Source organism: Populus nigra, chromosome 3 (genome assembly GCF_951802175.1).
Source record: "Populus nigra chromosome 3, ddPopNigr1.1, whole genome shotgun sequence".
NCBI classification, from domain to species: domain Eukaryota; kingdom Viridiplantae; phylum Streptophyta; class Magnoliopsida; order Malpighiales; family Salicaceae; genus Populus; species Populus nigra.
The window spans coordinates 2,819,697-2,841,961 of NC_084854.1; the positions used below are offsets into that span (position 1 = coordinate 2,819,697).

The 22,265-nt window shown below is 34.8% G+C and overlaps 3 protein-coding genes across 8 annotated transcripts; all 3 read right to left on the reverse strand.

Moving 5' to 3' along the window:
- Positions 1-397: 397 nt before the first annotated feature.
- On the reverse strand, positions 398-4,966 carry LOC133689949 (protein ALTERED PHOSPHATE STARVATION RESPONSE 1-like). The gene is made up of 4 exons (XM_062110068.1): positions 3,630-4,966; positions 2,891-3,066; positions 2,366-2,589; positions 398-1,526 (listed from the first exon to the last, which is right to left on the reverse strand). Exons 1-4 carry the CDS (start codon positions 4,720-4,722, stop codon positions 725-727), a joined length of 2,295 nt encoding a protein of 764 aa, XP_061966052.1. The 5' UTR covers positions 4,723-4,966; the 3' UTR covers positions 398-724.
- A 2,027-nt stretch (positions 4,967-6,993) lies between these two features.
- On the reverse strand, positions 6,994-14,071 carry LOC133688600 (protein ANTI-SILENCING 1). Of its 6 annotated transcripts, XM_062108140.1 has the most exons (13): positions 13,755-14,071; positions 12,468-12,868; positions 11,186-11,354; positions 11,012-11,085; positions 10,259-10,642; positions 9,804-9,830; positions 9,306-9,398; positions 9,007-9,085; positions 8,733-8,823; positions 8,217-8,322; positions 7,983-8,099; positions 7,736-7,838; positions 6,994-7,333 (listed from the first exon to the last, which is right to left on the reverse strand). In XM_062108140.1, the coding sequence occupies exons 2-12, from the start codon at positions 12,810-12,812 to the stop codon at positions 7,788-7,790; spliced, it is 1,536 nt and encodes a 511-aa protein (XP_061964124.1). In that variant the 5' UTR covers positions 12,813-12,868; positions 13,755-14,071; the 3' UTR covers positions 6,994-7,333; positions 7,736-7,787. The 6 variants fall into 6 exon arrangements, with proteins under 6 accessions (XP_061964124.1, XP_061964119.1, XP_061964120.1 ...); XM_062108135.1 differs by having other exon boundaries at positions 10,259-11,085; XM_062108136.1 differs by having other exon boundaries at positions 10,259-11,085; positions 13,692-14,071.
- Positions 14,072-16,909: 2,838 nt separating this feature from the next.
- On the reverse strand, positions 16,910-18,857 carry LOC133689984 (BURP domain protein RD22-like). The gene is made up of 3 exons (XM_062110110.1): positions 18,700-18,857; positions 18,456-18,561; positions 16,910-18,303 (listed from the first exon to the last, which is right to left on the reverse strand). The coding sequence occupies exons 1-3, from the start codon at positions 18,736-18,738 to the stop codon at positions 17,243-17,245; spliced, it is 1,206 nt and encodes a 401-aa protein (XP_061966094.1). The 5' UTR covers positions 18,739-18,857; the 3' UTR covers positions 16,910-17,242.
- Positions 18,858-22,265: the final 3,408 nt, after the last annotated feature.

Consider the following 22,265-nt stretch of genomic DNA (forward strand, 5'->3'; position numbering starts at 1 on the left):
ATTTAACAAAAAAACTTGATTATTTGTTCTAATTGGTATTTTAGTATTTATATCTTATTTTTTTTAAATGTTAAAATTATTAATAAGTTGAATAAAAATTCAATTTTTTCAACCCTCATTCTTCTTTCTTAACTTGGTTACTTCATCTTCAAATCTCTTTTATCCCGCATTATTTTTCAAAAAAAAAAAAAAACAATTTCATATCATTTTCAAGTGATTCTCCCTCAAGAATAAAAACTACCACACACACTGCAACAAACAATTTTAACTAGCAGATATTAAAAGACTTGCAGAAAATTTGGCCGCCTTGGTGATCTCCCTAATCCTAAGTCTTTACTGCCTGGTCGATAAACAAAATTTTGACCAAAAGTTAGTAATTCTTTCATCTTGCAATTAGTAGAAAGTCAAAAGCAGAAGTTAATGTCTTCAAGTTAATTACATTATCATCACTATTCCCTAAAACCTCCAACTAGGCTAACCATACGTCCTTCGAATAAACCACCAGGTACAAATAAACAAGAAATAACTAGAGATCTATGCAGGATCACCCCTTCCTTGATGCATGCATGCATGCATTTGGAGGAATATAAAACTAATTTTTCTTCACAAAAGGTGCAAAATAACAGTAGCCTGCAACAAGACCCGACTGTCTCGAAGAAAAGGTACATCTGGTTGAGGATTAACTTAAAATAGTAATTTTACTAACTAAAAGAAGCTTACATCATTATGCGTGACTCTGATTTGAATTCTTCTGCGAGTGTGTGATGGACCTTAGTTTCTCATAAGAATCAGAACAGGCATGAGCATAGTCTGACAGAGCGCGGAACAGTTCAGGCAAGCGAAGTTTGAGACTTCCAACTGATTTCTCTCTTACCTGAAGGCAATGTTTCTGGTGAGCTTCTAGTTCCTCCTTCAGCCTAATATTTAAACTCTCTACTGCCAACTGCCTCTCGGAGACAGGATTGGGATTTGTGTCTTCACCTCTATCAGCATCTGTTCCGTCAGGGGTTCTCCGCTGCATGTATTTTTGGTGCCATTCCTCAAATGCCTGGTTCTTGCGCAAAAGCTCCTTCCTGGTTTCCTCACACTTCTCCTTTAGCTTCATCTCTTCTTCCTGATGGCGTACTATGGTTTCTATCACAGCTGCAAATGAAAAGATGGCAGATTTGGCAAGATCATCTGGAAGCTTTTCCAGATTGTCATGCCATGAATGGAGAAGGGCTTGGATAGGGGGATTCTGGGCTCTCAGTGGAGATGATGTTTTCTCTTTTAAGCTGCTTTCAATGGGGATCAGATTTAGCTTTAACCAACTAGTAAGAGTGTGAATGTATTGCTTCTGGTGGGTCACAAGCTTTTCGAATTGTGAATGCCATCCTTGGACAACTTTCCAAAGTTGGATTGTGCGCTCATGATGGTGTTTGGATGTTTCCTTGATAGCATGGTTGACATCAAGGGATTTAAGGTCTGTAACAATATTCAGTTGGCTGTCATGATGCATGCACATACTTGCCCACATTTTCGCCATCCTGCAGCATTGCATTCAATGTTTAACAAGTATGCAAGAGGAGAAATAATATGATATCATTTTTGAAATTATGGTATTACTTGAACAGTTTTTGTTGGGTGCGGTGCTCCATAAAATCAATCTCCCATGATTAAAAAAAGAGAAAATTACCCTGATCATTTTATAGTTTAGTTGTTTTTACACTTATCCTCTGTGTTTAAAAAAATTACAGTTTACAGTGAGTGTAAAATAAACTAAACTATATGATGATTTAGATGTAAACTGTAATTTTTCAAAACACGAAGGTTAAGTGTAAAAACAACTAAACTATAGGATGATCATGGTAATTTTCCCTTAAAAATACTAATTTTCAGACAGCTAAGGGAAACTGAGACTTAATGTTATTGCTGTAACAACATAAGAAATGAAAAAAGCAAAGAATACCCAAAAATTGAGATAATTACCCATGGCATACTGGGGGGGCAATGTGATGGTTAATCTAATTTTTCTTCAGAAACACAGACAATTAACTTCTGTACTGTGCTTACAAATCAAATGGGCATGCGCCACCTATTGTTGCCTACTTTTGACATTAGATTGCGCTATAGAACGACAATTCAATGGGCAAATTCATGTGTGGTTCAGCATTTAACATCTATATTTTGGCATGGGATAAATCCAACCCCAATCCTAAAGATTAAAAGGAACATATTCAAATCCAGATTTTATCTAGTTCACCAAACAGTTTGTAAGTGTCAAATTTTTCACTCCACTCCATACAACACTCTTGTTGGGAGAACAAAGCATAGAGCGAGCAAAAGTTTAATTTAAAACTTTCAATCTTTTCCAAAAAATACTTACCCGTCAACAAGACAAACAAGTTTTGGATACAGCTGCTGATCACGTATTTGATTCACTTCTGCAACGGTTGAGTCCATGGATTGCATGTCAACTATATATCTTGTATGCAGATGACTCACAGCTGCTTTTGTTTTCTCCAAGGATTCAGTACTAGCACCACGTTTTTTCTGCTTATTTAGCAAAGCAACCTTCTTCTTGTACTCAAGCTTCATAAGCTCCCCTTGCTAATCAACATTAAGCAACAAACTTCATCAAGACCCAGTGCATGAAAAAGGCAAAATGACTTGAGCATTTCCCCAGAAAAAAATGGAAACAAAAGAAAAAAAGATTCGACTTCACACCATTGCTAAGATTTACAAGAATGTGTCAAGCATCTATAAAAGTCTGTTTAGAAATTGTAAGCCTTTAATCTAATCATAGAAGGAAAGTGAACATTTTCTGATAAGATAAGCAGCATAACTAATAGCTGGGATGCGAAACTCAACATGGTGCGCAAACAGCCAAAAATCAAATGATGCAATGTACCTTCACTTCATCATAGAGTTTCTTTTCCCATGCCAACAACTTATCCAAAACAGTAGCGTGAGTTTCATAATCTTCAGTATCAAGTTCATCCTTTCCACCTTCAGCCCTAGGCTCACCTTTGAATGACCTATTCCAGGTGATAACACGCATAACCCTAGCGGAATGATCAATATGTCCTGCAAATGTTAATACCATATCAGCAAAAAATATCAACAAAAAAAAAACTTCTACCACAGGCAAGCTAAAATATCAAGAAATAATCTTATGCTTACAACTTTTAAAGAAGAACAACAGATCTTTCTAGGAACAGCACATCAGGATTGCATAATTTTCCTGTTAACTTTTTTTTTTTTTTGCTTTTGATAAGAGATAACCAATAAAAGCAATAAGAAACCTGAGGTTCTCAAAAAAAGCTTCCACAAATGATGAAGATGGCATAACAAAGTCCAATTGGGGTAAAAAACAGCTACTGTCATTCAGAATAACAAATCCAAAATGATTACAAATTTTATATCATTAAATAAAAGCACAAATGCTTTCAGCTTCAATTTTCCACACACAACAAGCATGCACATTTTAGAAACTTTCATTATAAAAAAGATAGCAAATTTGATGGGCCCTAACAAGCAACTTCAACCTCAAGCGGCAAGAAATTACAATTAAAAACATAAACAGCCAAAACACAACATCAAGTAAACAAAAAATTTAAACACTAGCAACCAAGGTAAGCCAATTATACCTCGATTGTCGGCAAAATTAGAATGGTAATGCAAGCGAGTGGCCTCAAGCATCTTACAAACATCTTGTGCACTCTCCGATGCTTTTAAGAAATGATCATCAATTTCGTTCAAAACCTGCATCAAATTCACACTAGGAACAGACCCCCCTTTCCTCCCCGTCAAATTCACCGCACTAAACTCTGGTGGTGCCGTTTTTGAATGCTCCATTTGCTTCCTTTCATTCTTCTCCACATCCCCTTCCTCCTCCTCTTCCACCACAGGATCCATCTTCTCCCCCGCCTTCTCCGGCGTCTTTGGCTCAACCTCATCAATCTCACCACCACCACCCTCTACCCCACCCCTCAAATCCCCAACCCCAGCAAACCCAACACCGACATTCTCAACATTCCCAAAATTACCCCCATTCCTACTCACATCCTCCTCAGGATCCAAGGACGAACCCGGCATATTATCCGTCATAAAGAAATAATCCCAGGCCATGTTCTTCGCCTCCGGCATCGGCGGCATCACCGAGGAATGACTCTCCACCGTCCTCGGTGGGGTCCTCGGACGCGTATCCTCCTCCCCTGGCCCCACACCCCCATTGTTCTGTGGGCCCCGCTGCGAAGCCTTCTCACTATTTTCATAATCCTTATTCTTTCTACTCAAACTCCTATTCCGCAACTCCTGCACCTCCTCCTCCTCCTCCTCCTCCTCCGCAATCACATCAGAATCACCCATCTGCTTCCCGTTCATCACTATATCAGGCATACTCATAGCCCTCTTAATCGGACTGGGAGAAAAGTTAGGAAGCGGCGGCGGAGGCGGGGGAAGATTGTCCATCGACGGCGGATGCGGGGGAGGGGGAGGGGGAGGAGGGGGAGGAGGCGGCGGTTGAGAAGAAGGCTGTTGAAACTGAGAATCATCATGATTAGCTTCTCCATGGCCATAATCACTCAAAGCAGCACCAGTATTCTTTAAATAAATAGCATAGCCTGAATGACCAGCAGCAAAAGCATTTCTTGCTGCCACCGCTTCTTTCATCAAGATTTTCCGCTCTTTGCATCTTGAAACTGATTCTTCGTTATCCACCTTTGACTGTGCACACCCCATCACAGTTCAAGCAGGATTCAATAACAGATGAGGTTAAAAGGAAGGAAAAAGTTGTGGGTTCTTGATGATAGAGGAGGAGAGCATGTTAAGACAGCCAGACAGAGGGAGATATCGATACTGACAAGGATGAACAGAGAGAGGTAAGTGTGGAGTGCGAATGGTGTGCGGAGAAAAGATGAGAGTTTTTCTTTCTTGTTGTGTATTTTTGGGTACTCGAGAGAGTAGGGAAAAGGGGTGTACTCGCTGGGTTTGGAGGAGCAGGTGCGCTTGTTTTGTATTTAAACTAACGGTCACATTTTTTAAGGTGGAAACGATGTCGTTTTGCGAGGATTAGATGACGTGCAGGCAGAGAATGCTCGCCGGACCATATGATTTATGAGCAATCTCTCTCACCCCTAAAGCAAACAATCTAGCCCAGAGATGGAAACCTGCAAAATCCTTGTGCCGAGAATTGTGTTTTCCGAACTGTATTCATGTAGAATCGGTGGCTTCCGGATGTTGTTCAATTTGGAAAATATTAATTGCCGTAGTCAAGAGTCTAATGTGAAAAATATTATTCAAGGCCTTCATCTATTAACATCTATGCCTAATCAAACTACTCAATCAAAACTGAAAAAGATTCAGCTTCTGGAAATGATGGCAATGGATGGACTGATACAACTCTCTTTTTAGATTAAAAAAAAAAAAACCACTCAAATTCACGTTTTCTGTTCAAGGCGACAACGACAGTCTCAAGCTTTCGGCCACAGAGTAGTTGATGCATAATTGAAATGTCTGCTCTAGACGAAACAAGGGTCTAATAGAGCGTAAGGGCACAAGTTTTATCTTGCTTGGTCGTACAAAGGTCAACATCAATTAAACCGTGACCAATAAACATGTTTTTTCACCCAGCCAATGAGAGAGGAGACGCTAAGAGTAATGCTGCCTAAACCTAAACCATCTCCACTGAATTTTCTACAGTAACTCTTAAAAGAACCAGTAAAGAACAGCTCCCTCGCTTCTGTTCCAAAATGGCATCGAATCGAAACCTTAGCAATCTATGCCTAGTCATCCATCCAGGCTGACGAAATTTTTTAACATGAACCAGATCTGTTGACAGACCAATATAATTTTAATTTATTGTACGGATTGTTGGCCACGTTCACCGGGCCAGGACCATGTGATTATCTCTCACAGACCAACATGCTATTGTTCTTCCCGGGGAAATCTAGCAATTTATGAAACATGAGGTGTGCTATGACCAGCGGCAACGGTCCGGTTCCTTAATGAACCAGTGAAAAAAAAAGAAAAAAAGAGGGAATTTCAGGATGCCAATTAGTTGAGCTCATAAAGTCACCTGGGATGGACTGAGTGACCTAAAATAAAATGTGCCGTTTATTTATAGGAAAATAGTTTATTTTTAAAAAATAAATTTCAAAAAAATAAATTATTTTTTAATATTTAATAATATCATAAAAATAAATTAAAAAACACTATATTATAAAAAATAATCTGAAAAATAACTTATTAATATTTTATTTTTTTCAAGTTTATTAAAATAATAAAAAATAAATCTTACAAATTAAAAAATTAAAAAAAATTAAAATTAAAAAAAATCTAATTTCATAAATTATCTGAAATAAAATAAATAATAATCAAAATAATAGAGATCAAATCTAATAAATAAAAAAAATTATAAAATTATAAAATTAAAATAATAATAATTACAATTTCATAAATTATTTTAAATAAAATAAGGATTAAATTTAATAAATAAAAAATTTTAATTAAAAAAATAATAAGAAAAATAAATAAATAACAATCACAAAAATAAAAACCAAAGTTAATATAAAAATCAAATTAAATCAAATTTTAAATGATGAAATTGAAAAAAAAAATCAAACAAAATATATAATAATTAAAAGTTTAAAGATCAAATTTAACATAATCAACAAATAATATAATATTTCTAATTTTTTCATAATTTTTAAAAAATATTTTCTACCTAAAACAAAAAAAAACTTTCCTAAAAATCAAGCTAAATTTTTCCTTGACAAGAAAATATTTTTCATTAACCAACTTTTCTAATGACAAACACATAAAACTACTTTTTAGTAGTTTTCCGGAACCACTTTCCGGGAAATAAACACACCCTAGATTGAAACTGTTTTTTTGTTAAAATTTGTTTTTTTAAAATTAAATTTATTTTAGTATTTTTAGATTATTTTGATGTATTAATATTAACAATAAATTTTTAAAAATAAAAAAATATTATTTTAATACATTATCAAATAAAAAACACTTTAAAAATCAACTTTTATCACCCTCTCAAACACCAATTTACCACAATGTAACCCAGCCGCCTGCCGGAGCAAAAAATGGCAGGAGAAACTTACAAAACTCCTAGCTGGTAAAGGTAACTAATCGAATGGATTATAATATTTACATCAGCCAAACGTAGTCCAACCAGATGAATCAGCCAGCCTAGTAGTTGTGAAAAGGACCTGATCTCCAAGTTCTAACAACGCCCAAAATCTGATCCACCTAACGTATATACTGCCGCACAACAAAAATAGTGTCTTGTTATCTAATCAGTGGAGCTCCGGCTTTCTACATATACATTCCTTCTTTTCTGAAAACAGATTACCAAGAAAAGCATTTCAGAATTCAATAATCACCCTTGTCCAATGCCATGATCAATAACATACAGGAACTAATAAGACTTGAGCTATGACTATGGAGGTGGGCAAGGAAGCGAGTCCAACACAAATAGAAGTTGATGAAAGGAAGTGACACCAAACTCATTAATAGACAAACCCAGACAGCACAAGCTCTCCCCTTTGACTTCTGATGATTGACGGAATTTAAGTCCATCTAGGGACTCGCATCTAAAAGAGCATATATATTTTTTAATTTTTTTTTGAAAATGGAAAAATCATGAGCAAGGACTGAAAACTTACAAATGGTCCTATATATTCACATAAACTAAAAGGATAGTTGGAAGGCACAATGTTTCTGTGTTGGAAGTGCTTACCCAAAAGGAGCAATTCTTTTAGCCTGCCCTTTCTCACTGAGATCAGTACAGTTCATTTACACTTCAAAGTAACCCAAAGTTTTCTCAACTCTTGCCTTTGTTGCTGAAAAAAGAATCAACATACCCAATTCAACAAAGAAAACAAAAAACAATACTAAACAGAAAAAAAAAATGACAGCATTCTAGCTGATATTAAAAACCCAGAGACTATCAAATCCAGAGCATTAGTTGAATTAATTACAGAGACCTGGCGTAGCTTTCTCAAAGCTAGATCTGATCTTTCTTGTAGCAGGCACCAATCCATTGCCATTTCATACTCAAGTGTATTGGGCTGAGAACAATGTGAAGTAGATACTGCTTCTTTCTGAGCAGAAAACATATTTTAATCACAACAGGCGGGGGAGCGACAAAACAAAAGTTTCTCCACTTAAGTATTGTCTGCAGTGTGTGCAAGCATGGTTAAAGCAGGAATAAAATGTACCATCTCACGCTGCTTGTGGATTCTAAGTTTATTGATAACAAGATGACCAAAAAAGGTTGAATGCTTTCCTGGGAAACAAGGAGCAGCGATGCTGCCAACCAGAGGCCTGCAAAAATGAATATCAATAGAAGGATAAGCAGCAGCATTATCTACCAGATGATCATCTTTACCAGTGTGGAACAGTGCAAACTGAGCAGCAACACATTGATGCAATACAATGCCATCCTGTAAAACAAGGTTAGCCAGGCAAAAGGGCTACAATCTCAACATGAGAAAGGGAAAACAATAGAAGACTGGAGGGGAAAGTATAGATGCCACGAGGGAGATGCTCTATTGTCCCAAGTACTAACATGCAAGATAGTTTGGGGCTTGACTTCATAATTTTTCAGTTGAGGGGGACAATAATATTGATAAAACTGGAAAGCTTTGGCTGGAATTTCTACTGGTAAAGTAGAACCTCTGAGCAGGAAATATTTAATTGATGTGCACCAGTGCTGAAATAGGGTGAAACCATACCTCCCATTTGATAGCATTAAACAACCTTCATCTAATTTTGCAGCTGCCATCTCTGCTACTTCCCTTTTCTGGAATATAACAAAAGCCTGACCTGCAGCATATACAAGTAAAAAAATCAAAGTCCAGTAATAGGTAATTCTTTTTACAACAGAAGGGAGCATGTGCAGAACAACCCCCCCTCCCCCAACACACACACACATGAACACAAAAGAAAACCGTGCTTGCTTAACAAATTTATGATATTTAACGAGTGATTGGCCCCTTTCATTTGTACCAGAGTGAGGGCTGGCAAGTGCAGTCCTTTGAATCATCTTCACAGTGCAACTTTGCTTGAAGGCATGCCAAATGATATCCTGATCCATAGCAATTAAATTATGAGCCTCAACACAATCTAAGGAACAGTACCGGGCAGCAACCACTACATGGAACATGAAAGAAAATAAGGATAGCAAGTATATACTGTAGGAAAACTACACGGGAAGTGTTTTACTACAATGCAGTTGTGATGTGAAGCACAAATGAATGGAAGAACATAAAATTAGTAAAGAAAATGTATTCTAGAATTAGAATCACCTCTACTTCTGCTGAAGTATAAGACGGATCCAGATTCTGTAGCAGGACAAGAGTTCCTTGCTCGTGAGCAGTTTGCATTCTTTCTTCCCATGGCTGGTAGGAATATACAAGGCAATTCAAAAATTAGCTTAATGGGTCCCATTTTGACTTGTTTCTAATGACATCAACATTCTATGACAGCGCCTGCATTAAAAATCACTCTTTGTTTTTATGATGGGCCTTTGGCCCAACTAGTCCATCCCTGGGGCTAGAGCCTCCCTATATGGGACAGCCCATACGACTCCAGGATGAGCAAGCGGCCAACATCAGATTTTGTGGCCAATGGGCATTGAATCCTAAATCTTTAAAGAGTATCGGCAAACGTTGATTAAATAACATTGTTTCATTGGTCCTATAGAGTTTTTGAAAGCAAAATGTCAACAATAAATATTTAGTTAATTGAGATTAATAAATCACTTGAAATCAGGAACCACAGCAAGATTGAGAAAGAATACTTACAAGTCCCCTAAACCACTTGCTTCTATCCTGTCAACATATCAATAACAAAGATGCAAGTATTAAATATCATTTTCACCAAAAGTTTCTCACCAACAACAACAAAACAAGCACTATAAGAGATCAATGAGCACAATAAAAAGCAGGGAATATAAGACATCAATGAGCTAAAAACGAAGGAATTCAGGAAATCAATGAGGCTTGAGTACATCATTCCTTTTGCTGTAATCCAAATCACAAACATATATAGTTTATAATTTGTATAGAAACCACCCTTTTTTCATCTTCCATCTTTTCTTTGTTCAACATTAGTGCTCTTACCCTCTCCTACCCTTCCAGCTCTTCACTTTTGTGTTATTTTTTTCTTAATAGAAGTATTGCTGCTAAGTAAATGGTAGTGCAACACAAAAGACATTAATAAATAAAGGTAAAAAAAGACTCCTGGCAATGCAACTTACAGCTTCTGGCCTGCGAGTGACTTCCTGTATTTGGCAGTTAGTTTTACTGCCCTCCTCTGAAGGCTGTCTTAGAGATGCTTCAGGAAACTTGCCATTAGCAAGTCGAGTAAGCTTCTCATCAGGCTTTGGCCTTTTGGAAAGGCCGCTGTTGTTCTCATGACGATCTTTAGTGAGATTGGATTTTGATTTATCTTCAGAAGCAGGGGTTGTTTGGGCTACAGACTTGGAGTTGCTGCCATTGGAATCATGACTTACTTTCTGCACACCTTTCACCTTGTTATCATAAGATGCTTTTGCCAAATCATCAAGCTTTGCTTTCTTAGATGGCCGGTCATCTAAGTCACCAGAGTCTTTGGCAACTTTTACTTTCTCTTCAATTAGAACCTGATCAGCAAAGACTTTATCAACTTTACTTTCACTCCAGCCAACATCATCTTTAGAACTCGAATCGATGATGTCACTCGGTATGCCTTCCTTTTTATCAACTTTAGTCATTTCACCTAACCCTAAATTAGATGCAGAATTTTCTCCTGGTGAAGATTTCTGGTTGGCCAATGAAGGTTTTATGTCTGAAATTTGCTTAACTTTAGAGATTGAACTTGCCGTCTCACCAGAATTATCTACCAGCCGATCATTTATTTTAGTCACTTCATTAAACTTTACATGTGAACTAGAAGTAGCCTTCTCTCCAAGATAAGATTCTGTCCTGGTCAAAATCCTTGTGTCATTAGCAGCCACAACATTTCCACTTACTTCTTTCTTGTTTGAATCAAGTTTTGGAACACCACTGGAACTCTGATTACCCACTCTGTTCAATAAGACCTTCACTGCAGCAATTGAAGACGCAGCAAACATACAGAATTTAATGAGCATCAAGCAACTGATCAGATAAGAGCACAGGAGAATTGAAGGCAAAAAAACACATACCTTCAATCCCAGCAATTTTGTCATCTATCTTATCCAAGATCCTACAGTTCCCAACATCAAATGTACGATAAAAAACAAAGTCAGCCTCTTGAAGTTCTTCATCTGATGGTTGTGGATTCCTACTATCCTTTGAACTGCATACCACATTGCATTTTCCAGCAATTGCTTCCTGGTTTGATGCATGAGAAATTAAGATGACTAGTAGTACCTCAAAAGCACCAGCTATGTTTCCATTTCAAAAAACAATAAGAAGTTCAAGTCCAGCAGGAAGATTTCTAAATTTCAGTAAAAAATATAAAATCGATGTTCCAAGGCACTAAGAAATAACAATGTTTCATTTCTGTTCAAAACCATTAAAGTTTATATGCATGATTGTCAGTGGACCACATAACATACCAGAAGGACCAATTGAAGATTTGACTATGAATTAAGAATAAAATAGACGTAATTAAAAGTGTAAGTATTGAAAACAATACAATTTTGTTAAGAACACATTGGGTTATTTTCCTTGAAAAGGCCCAAAGAACCTAAGTAATACAATCCAAACAAAAAACAGAGGACTGCTATATGTCCAACATAATCAAAGAAACCTAAAGTTAAAAAAATAACTGATTGTGCCTTTTCTCTCTCTCCCCCTCATGGTGAGAGCAGGCTAGGCCCCTCAAAGATGTCATGCCTGAAGTTTTTCACAGGTCCAATACAGATAATATACCAGTGTGTGTTTCATGTTATGTTGACACTGGTACCACCAAGGTAAATGATGAGTCCGAGCAACAAAGGGCCCAGAAAATTTAAAGAAAATTAACAGCATGCTTGGCTGCTAATTTTGCTAACTTATGGCACCCTATTTTTCTCCTTTTGCAAATATACAGCCCTCTGGTTTTCAGATTTTATTTTGCGCTATAAGACCCATCACCTTAGTTTAGCACTTGTGAGGTTACCTGATGAGTATGCTGTTATGAAAGCGCTCCTTGTACAACTTCAACACACAGCACATATTTATATGTGTTCGTTCTAATGTATTAAACATAATGTTATTCCAATATCAATTGTGTCGCAAAATTTACACTAGGCTTCCCCACTCCCCCAGTAAGAACTATATGTCATCCAAACAATGTCATTAAAGTCATAATAAGTCACTACCAACAAGCCAAAAGTTATATTAAAGAAAGTTATAGTTTAAAATTAATTACCAAACAATATGTCATTATAGTCATATAATAAGTCACTACCAACAAGCCAAAAGTTATATTAAAGGAAGTTATAGTTTAAAATTAATTACCAAAGGATTAACATTTGTGCTGCCTACACCTTCACCAGATGCCAAAAACAATTCATTCTCAGCAGTCTTCTCATCTCCAAGATAATTGGAAATCTCACGAGGACAGAAAAACCACAGAACCTTCACTTTCTTTGTCTTGTCAGCATTCTCCCATATCTTTAGGAGCTTCCCAATATAAGGCTCTTTCTCACCTTCCTCGTACATGTAAACAGAATCATATAGAGCATACTCCACACCATCATAGGAGAAAGATTCATAAAATTTTACATCTTTCTTTTTCCCACCAACTCCTCTCTGTTTACCCCACTTAAATTCGATGTTCTCAACTTTTTTTGCTTCTACCATACTCAAATAACAGGATATTCCAGATTTTTGTATTCAGTAAAACGTGTAGAACCAAGCTGGAAAAAAAAACAGAAAAGGGGAAAAACATTTCAGAAATAAGCATGAGAGTTAGAGCAACATCAGAAGATGGCTAAAGTAATTTAAACAGATAGTCATGAGGACAGGACAATAGGAGGTAAAAACACTTGAATTATTTCTAAACCAAACCTTACTAAGGTGGAACCAGTAAATAGCTAGTCCTATATGTAAATACCAATCAAGTGACATCTATAAACAATCCACAGGTAATTTATTCATCAAGATTAATCATGCAGAGTTAGTTAGCCCCGTGATCATGCATAAATTTGTTAATTAGCTTATCTAACTAAAAATCTAAGCATTCTGAAGACACAAAAACTTAGACAGAGATTATAACACATAATCGCAATGTGCGGGTAAATAACATTTCACTTTCAACTGTAAGCTATCAGCAACTTAACTATCCACTCATGAATGCCGCAACCCTCCCTGTTTTTTATCTTTCCAAAATCAATCTTAGGGTTTTGCCCCCTTCTTTTGATGAAATGAAATGCTGTTATGGTATAAAAAACAGCAGCATTGTAAAATACCTAAGTGCTCTGTGATATTTTACATTATCAAAACAACAATTAACCCTAGAAACCCTAAATTTATAATGGCATACTAATGCCACAGTAATACTCTGTATTTATGTATAATTAAACAACTTGGCACCAAAACAAGAGCAAAAGTATGCAAAATAACACTACATTCATGTATATGAACAGAAAATAAAGTAAAAAAATACTCCTTCCACGTAAATAAAATAAAAATCGTCGACTAAATTCTTGTGAAACAAAATGATATCGACAAAAAACGAACTATGTGCTTTTCTCGAACTCCGGATTACGTGATCATCGAAAGATTTTCAAAAGGAAACGGAACCTGAAGTCCACTTGTGTATTCTATGTTCCAGGGAAAGCAAGTGGTGCCGTTTTAGCACACGAAGTAAGGCGTCTTCTCGCTCAAAAGCGCAGTGATGGTTACAAATCAGACAAGGAATTCGCCGGGAAAAAACCTTGAAGAAGAAGAAGGAGATTGGGAGAGAGAGAGTGGGTTTTTGTTTCTCTGCGAAAACTGAAAACCCTAGCGAAAGCGCGCTTGATTTTATTTTCGATTTTTCTCTGTTTTCTTTTCTTTTTAATTCTAGTTTGATTTGATTTGATTTGATGCAGGCTCCAGAACATGAACGGGCTACTGCCTGGTGCCTCTCAGCTAGTAATTGAAAGAGCTACGTGATTTATACTTTAGTCCCTATGTGTTTGGTAATATTTCACTTAGATTTTCATGATTTAAAATTTTTGATATTGACACTATAATGCTGAGTTGTTAAACCCATAAGAGTTTTTTTTTTAAAAAAAAAAATCAAAGCAACGTTATTTAAAAAATAAAAAAGTCAAATTGAATTTGAATAGCTCAATTAGGTGTAAATAGGTCAATTTGGATCAAATATTTTTAATTTGACCTACGCTTGAGTCTTGAAAAACTTTAATTGTTAATTTTTATTTTTATATGCTAATTTATTAAAAAAAAATCAAATAATAATAATCTTTTTAAATGATCAAAAAATATTTTATAAATTAGATAAAGGTAAAAAGGATTTTGCACCCTCATTCAGCACAACACAGTAAAATTATTTAATCGCCTTTACAAGCAAAATTTTCTAAACTTGACTTTAAGAGCTTTATCATCCTTTTATTTTTTTTAAAGAGTAAAATTATTAATTTAACTTTGATTTTAAAAATAAATATTATTCAAGGGTTTTTTATTTTTTATTTAATTTAAACATAGTTAAATTATACCATTGCCCTTCAAATTAAAAAAGCTTGCCCTTGGATTTAGAGTTACTTTAGGCCCCGTTTGTTTGCTGGAAAATAGTTTCTTTTTGAAAAGTGAATTCCGAAAAAGTGAATTATTTTCCGATATTTGGTAGTGTAATGGAAAATAAGTTGGAAAATACTTTCTAGTGTTTAGTTATGTCATGAAAAATGAGCTGGAAAATAACTTATTAATGTTTTATTTTCTCAAGTTTATTAAAATAATAAGGAACAAATCTTATAAATTAAAAAGTTGAATGAGGGTGAAATTGAAAAAAAATATAATTCCATAAATTATCTCAAATAAAATAAATAATAATCAAAATAATAGAAATCAAATATAAAAAATAAAATAAAATGAAAGATGAAGAAATTAAAATAATAATAATTAACATTTCATAAATTATTTCAGATAAAATAAGTAACAATCAAAAGAATGAGGACCAAATTTGATAGATAAAAATTTTCAATAAGAAAATGATAAGGAAAAAACAAATAACAATTATAAAAATGAGGACCAAAGTTAATATAAAAATTAAATTTTAAGAGATGAAATTGAAAAATAAATATTCAAAACAAAAAAAATATATATATAGCAATTTAAGAGATGAAATTGAAAAATAAATATTCAAAACAAAAAAAAATATATATATATATATATATATATATATAGCAATCAAAAGTTTGAGGATCAAATTTGATATAATCAGCAAATAATATGATATTTCTAAATTTTTCATAACTTTCAAAAAGTGTTTTTCGTCCAAATTTTCCAGGAAAACACTTTTCTGGAAACCAAGCCAAATTTTTCTTTGACTGAAAAGTGTTTTCTGTTGACCAACTTTTTTAATGACAAATAAACACAGAAAAGTTTGGAAAGTGGTTTCCTGGAAACCACTTTTTAGGAAACAAACATGGCCTTAATCTTCTAGATTTTATTATTTTGTAATTCTTGAGTTTCATTAGGGATGATAGAGTCATTCGTTAAATAAGATTTTTAACCTTGCCTCATGTTTCTCACTTTATGAGATTATGAGTATTTGTAGATTATCGAGTCCAGTATATACCAAATATCAAGTGTGTTAAAAATCCCCGACCTAATTTAGCCCCTTGCTTTCAGTAAATAAAGAAAGCTAACCATGCAACAGTAGAAAAATAGAAGTTCTTTGGGCTTACAGGTTGTGCTTTCTATACGTCAATCCTATTCCTAAAGGATCTAAAGCTGGCTACTATTATCAGCAGATTATTCTTAGATAGAATTACATTTGATGGAACACATTGTTGGGATATTGCCACTTATGTGGCAGCAGCCCTACTCCAGAAGAGGGTTGCCATTGTCAAGAGCCTGCAGCTGGAGTTGCACCAACCATGTGCACCCATCCAAGATATCAAAGGTTGACAACCACCATTGTTGAAGAAGAGCTAGAGTTGGCAGTCATCTTTGTTGAAGAAGAGTTGGAGCTGGTGGCACCATTCTCCCGTGGATGTAGGTGTTTTTGCCGAACCACGTTAAATATTGTGTCTCAGTGTGCTCAACCTCCTTTGAACAGCTATCAGTACACCACCGGTCCGCGCATGGGGGAGTCGGAATCCCCAACACACTTCTCTAAGGACTCCACATTAATTGAACTCCCTGCTAAGCCACATGGTGATGTTTTCATCATGATAGCTGCAAGATGGACTAGAAAGCCTGAAGATTCTGTCAACTCAGTGGAGCGAGATCAGACCAAAAGGTTGGCTATGGAATTCTGTATGGAATGGGTGCTAACAATCTTGCTAAACAATTGGTTTGTAGCTCTGATGAAGCTGCAGAGAAAAAATAAAAGTTTCAAAAGTTATTTTCCTGGTGTTGCTTCCTGGATCCAAGAAGCAGTTGTATCTTGCTGTTGAAAAGAGTAAGGGTATTGAATTTCTTTCTTATTATTTTTTATAGAGTTTTACTAGAGATATGGAAAAGAATGATACACAATGAGAATAAGACACCCACCCAAACAGCAAATTATCCGTTGCTAATTTTGTTGCTAAGTTTTATTAGTAACATATTTTAATTTTATCTACAACGGACTTGTTAATTGCTAACAGGTTTGTTTTTTTAGTAGTGATAGGAATCTTAATAGCTGTACATGAAGAAGCCATAGAAACCAAATAGCTCCTATACCAAATCTGTTGGAAATAAAAGCAAAAACAAATAAGAAAGAGGAATTAAAAGGATAAATAGTAGAGTTGCAGCTCAATACCAGAAGCAATCTTATTATTCCTTGTTGTTCTGCTCTGTTCAGCTTTTTATAATACAAAGAAGAGTAAAAGACTACAAAGCTGAATTAATAAAGAAGTAGAAATACCTAGACTTCCACAATCTAGAGAAGACCAAGAGAACAACAGCCATAAAAGCTAATAATAAAAAGACATTGAATCGTACAAATTACATTTAACACATAGTGCGTTTTTAGGTACACTATTATTTTAAAAACAAATAGATCGTAACTTAAAAACATTCCAGTTTCAACTACTGTTGACAGATGAGAAGGAAATGACAGGACTGCAGATTGCAAACTTCTAGTTGGAAAACCACACAACATGATCCTGAGGAAGGAAATGGCAGACTGGTACGGTTCCTGGCTTAACGTTGAGCACCTGGAAAGCCAAATGCTTTGGGTTCCATGCTGACGTATCTGTGTGGCACACTGCCACAGCTTTAACCTTTGTTCCATCATCACCCTCCAAGGGAACCGTGTAAGCCCTCGTGGTTTGCGTTGCATGGCAGTAAAAGACGGAATATGCATAGTTCTGCTTGTGGCACACTACAGATTTGTCTCCTGCCATCTTCTTTACTCCGGTCTTGATTGTATACTTCTGCATCTTGGTTTGGTTGTCCACTTCTGTGGAGATTGCCTGAACATTCTTTCCTAATTTGGAAGTGCTGAAGTCAATCATTGACTCTAGTGAAGTCGCGCAGTATTTCTCCTCTCCTTTAATTCCAGGGCTTTCACATTCCTTGATTGTATTCTCCATCTCCGCAGCTTCCACTGATCCAGGTTTCACTGAAAACTCACTGTAGATTTCTGGCAATTTGTCAGATGAAAAGGGTATTGAATCGGCAACTTGACGTGGTAAGAAAGTTGCTGCGTTAGTGTTTTCAGTGAATTGCAAGTTCATAATTTTGCCTGGATGCATGTCTTTCTCCAAGAAAAAAAGGGCTACATTCGGGTCATCATGGAGTTGAGTCTCAGTTGCAGCATAAATGTAGTTGAACGGGCCTGGCCCTGGGCGTACCACAACAATTACGGGCTTGCCATGGTGCCCTTTGGTCACAGATACTCCGCCTTTGCCAACACCAGCATCGGTTCTCTTCCCTGGCTTTCCAGTGTCAACACCAACACCTTTGCCCCCGACGCTGACATCGGTGCCGCTGCCTGGCTTTCCTTTCCCAGCATCAACATTCACACCACCCTTTCCTACATTTACATTGGTTCCTCCAGGTTTTCCTTTCCCTGCATCAACACTCACACCACCCTTTCCTGCATTAACAGCAGTGCCCCCTGGCTTCCCTTTTCCTGCATCAACATTTACACCACCCTTCCCTACAGCAACAGAAGTGCTTTTGTCTTCCACCAAGTCTGCAATTTTAGTGACATCAATATTAGAAGTGCTTTTCTTTACCTTAGACACAGCAAAAAGCTAGAGCAGAAGTTTCATTCAAGTTATTAAAGGATGTTGCCAAAAAAAAACAAGAGTTTTTTAGAGAGTAGTTCGGTTCTTAAATTCTCACCTGGGTGTAGAAGATCTCTGACAGATTTTGGCATAGGAGTGTTAGGCAGCACAGAGTTCCAGTAAAGTTCAGGTGGCAAGGCAGCGTGGCTTACCACAAGTGCAAACTGCAACAAATAAAGGTAAATACAGACTTTCATTAGATATTAAATAGGAAAGTATATAAGTGTAGAACTGGAACAGAGAAAACCATCCGAAACACCAATCTCTAATGTGTTAAAACAAGTGAAGATTCAGAAGCGTACAGAAAGGAAAGCAAGAATGTGTGTAAGATGGAACTCCATTTTTAGTCTCTTATCGTGCAACAGAAAACTAGGTAGGTATTATAATGAGAGAAAAGAACAGAAAGCTAAACGCTGATACTGTAGGAGATAGCAAGTTGCTTGCAAAATTTATAGAGGGATTTCGGAGGACCAAGGAGGCTGCTCTTCAGTTTGAAGCGACTCGTCACCTACCTTGGCAGCCAGCTTAATAACTTGCAACTGCCCCTGGGCCACTCACTTAAATGCAAACGTGAGAGCTGTAACAAAAACAAGAGGCCATGGACTCTTCATGTAAGGGTGAAGATTACAAGAAGAAATCAGCAAGTGATGGTTTATATTTTGCTTTTGGAAATGTATGCTCACTCTCTGCAAACATGGAGACAGAATGGCTCATCGCTTATGGACGTCATTGTCGGTTACTGTTCATTGCGTTCATAAAAATTTAGATGTGGAGCAGTCTTATTTGCTTAGACTTTTAGCTTGATTTTAACAAGCAACCACCATATTAATGGGGGTAAGTAGAGGGGTAGAGACTGCCCATCTTCCATGATTATGTTATTCAAAATGCAGCATGGATTTGTTTACGTTTTTTTTCCGATTATCATATCATGTTTTTTGGACTATTTTCTTATACGGTTGGAATGGATTTTGTTCCTTCCAAAAATCTTCCTTCTGCACTCATTTTTGTTTTGGAATTATCTATAATGGCTGGAAACTATCGTGGCAATAACATAATGCTCTCATGGGAGCATCTATGGTATTAAGGAACAGAATGCCATGTGTTCTTGTATATTTGATATCAACTATTTCGCTCGTCACTGCTTAGATTTGCGTTAGTTTGTGTTTTTTTTGTTTGTTACGTTTTAAAATTATATTTTACTTGAAAAATTATTAAATTAATATTTTTATGATAATTTTAATATATTGATATAATTTTTTTTTTATTTTCAAGTAAAAGAAATTACAAAAAATAAATTGCATCTCAATATTAAACACACTAACTAGCCATTATAGCTTCGCCATTAAGTAGACATATATTTATTTAGGTTGTATTTGGTTGGTGTCTCCAAATAGAGAAGATAATAAATACAAAAAAGATAAAAATATATTTAATTTAAAAAATAAATATAAAAATATAAAATAAATTTATTTATTAAATGATTTTTAAGTGAATTTCTGTTTTTTCCAAGCAAGAAAGTCAAGGAAACACATCTCATTAATGGTAGGGGTGATCATTTTCGGTTCGGTTCGGTTTTTATTAAAAACAAAATAACCAAACTGAAATTTTTTTAAAAAAACCGAAACCGGTTCAAACCGACCGGTTTTGATTCGATTGGTTCGGTTTTTTGTCAAAAACCGGTTCAAACCGGTTTGACTCGGTTTTTTCGATTTTTTTTCATTTTTCTCTGTTTAATTGATTTTTCAATTTTTTTATTCACCCTGATCAATTATACTCTCTTTTATTTTAAACAGTAATCAAACACAATTTTTAAACTTTTAGAAAGCTAATGATGCCGTAATGTTTATAAGCGATTGTTTTTGCATTACAACTAGCTTTGTCTAAAATAAATTAAATTAATATTTTTTTAAGTGTTTTTAAATGATTTTAATATATTAATATAAAAATTATCATTTTAATAAATTTTAAATTAAAAAACAAGACAATTCGCAAAACCATACCAATAAATAATGTTCTAGACACTATCATTTACGTTTTAGTTTCACCTTTCCCAGCTAGCATTAATTAATGTGACTGAATTTTAACTTCAATAACGTGCGGTATTTGCAATATTCTGTCCTTCATTGACTAAGGAACTTAACAAAATAGTACACCATGTCCACTTACCTGGCTCAATTGAATTGAAAACCCTTACGACCAAACCACCTCTTGGAAACGTGGTTTAACTTGTATTTTTAAAAAATTTTAATTTTTTTTTGTTAAAATATAATATGGTTTATATATTTTGGATCGTTTTGATGTGCTGATGTAAAAAATAATTTTTAAAAAATAAAAAAACATTATTGGCATGCATTTTAGCACGAAAAGTTATTTGAAAAGCACCCGTAACCACACTGTTAAACAAGCTCTAGAAAGAGACGTCACCACAAAGTGGCCTGGACTTGGGACCAGGGCTCGTGTTGGACCAGATCAGTATTAGACCTCAAGTTGCTTCACCACCCTCCCTTGTTCCTTGTATAATTGCATTTCAATTATTAATCAATAAATATGGTGATGCTATGATCCATATCTTACCTTGATTTATGGTTTTAATGATTTATCTAAGATTAATGCCCTCCCTCCCTCGTTTTTTTTCTTTTTGGGTGAGATCGGGAGAAAATAGTGAAAAAAAAAGAGAGATTGATGTCCTTTAAAAGCAAAGTTAATAAACTTGGCACCTTACCTGAGATGTATATGTTAACCTAGATGAATCTAAAATGATGTTTTTTAAAGATTTTTTTTTAAATTAATATTATTTTTTTTAAAAAAATTGTGTTTTTAAATAAAGTTAAATCGGGTTGTAGTTTAACCCGCTGGATTAACTATATTTAACCAAGTTAATTTCCTTCCAGTTTAATTTAAAAATCAATCTCTTTCAGGTTTCGGCTCAATAATTATTAAATTAACTTGCTAAATTATGCTAAATCGAGCTGGTCAAAGAACATGAGGCTTGAGTGGTCTTATTTATAGTACACTTTGGCTCTCTTCAATGAATTTTCTTTGCTCAACTGTGACATAATTTTAGATAAGGAAAAACCTATAATTACTTATTTTCCTAATATTTTATTAGTTCAATAGAATAATGGGCCGAACAAACCTAAAATTTATTTAAATTTGTATTAGATACAAGTAATACATTATGTTCCGGCTTGAATAAAAAAAATTTAAATATAAAAAAATATTTAGACCATAGAAAATTATTTGATATAATTATTAAATTCAACCCAATGAATTAACTTTTAAATTTTTCAATCTAACTCTTTACCTAGTTTGGGTTTAAAATTAAATTGCTTGAGAGTTGTTTCGACTTAACCTTATCAACTTGGTAGATGTAAAGATAACTTAGACAATTGGTAAAAACATGGTTTAGTTTTAAAAAAAAAAATTAGAATGATATTTTTTTTAATATTGAAATGTTGACATATAAAATGTTCGTAATTTTTACTTAAGCAATAAATACTTAAGTACAATCCCTTGTGCAAACTGGTTTTCTTAAGCAATTTGTACTTAATTATATTATAACAAAAATAAAAACTTGTAAAATTAAATATAAACCAAGTACAAACCAAATATTAGGATGTTTGTTTGAAATTGCGATAACCTTGTATAAAGCAAATTAAAATAATTCAGGAAGAAAAATTAAAAATTAAACAAATATTAAAAGATAAAATTGAGAAAAAAAAAGATGAAAATGAACAAAAAAATGAACAAAAATGCATTAGAAAAACAAAAAAGAGGGAAAATGAAAAGAAGAAGAAGAAGAAAGATTATCTACTTCATTGTTTATATGAATAGTATAGAAGATCCCCACTCTTTTAAATGTCTTCAA

What these genes read in the sequence shown, in the direction of transcription:
- LOC133689949 (XM_062110068.1), bottom strand. Translation starts at nt 4,722, where the DNA reads ATGGGGTGTGCACAGTCAAAGGTGGATAACGAAGAATCAGTTTCAAGA. An exon ending in TAATTTTGCCGACAATCGAG is followed by an intron (nt 3,067 to 3,629) that starts GTATAATTGGCT and finishes TAACATTTGCAG; the next exon opens with GACATATTGATCATTCCGCT. An exon ending in AACTCTATGATGAAGTGAAG is followed by an intron (nt 2,590 to 2,890) that starts GTACATTGCATC and finishes AATGTTGATTAG; the next exon opens with CAAGGGGAGCTTATGAAGCT.
- LOC133688600 (XM_062108135.1), bottom strand. Translation starts at nt 12,812, where the DNA reads ATGGTAGAAGCAAAAAAAGTTGAGAACATCGAATTTAAGTGGGGTAAA. An exon ending in TCACTCGCAGGCCAGAAGCT is followed by an intron (nt 9,831 to 10,258) that starts GTAAGTTGCATT and finishes ATATGTTGACAG; the next exon opens with GATAGAAGCAAGTGGTTTAG. An exon ending in TTAATGCTATCAAATGGGAG is followed by an intron (nt 8,323 to 8,732) that starts GTATGGTTTCAC and finishes TCATTTTTGCAG; the next exon opens with GCCTCTGGTTGGCAGCATCG.
- LOC133689984 (XM_062110110.1), bottom strand. Translation starts at nt 18,738, where the DNA reads ATGGAGTTCCATCTTACACACATTCTTGCTTTCCTTTCT. An exon ending in ACATTCTTGCTTTCCTTTCT is followed by an intron (nt 18,562 to 18,699) that starts GTACGCTTCTGA and finishes TATTTGTTGCAG; the next exon opens with TTTGCACTTGTGGTAAGCCA. An exon ending in CAGAGATCTTCTACACCCAG is followed by an intron (nt 18,304 to 18,455) that starts GTGAGAATTTAA and finishes CTAAAATTGCAG; the next exon opens with ACTTGGTGGAAGACAAAAGC.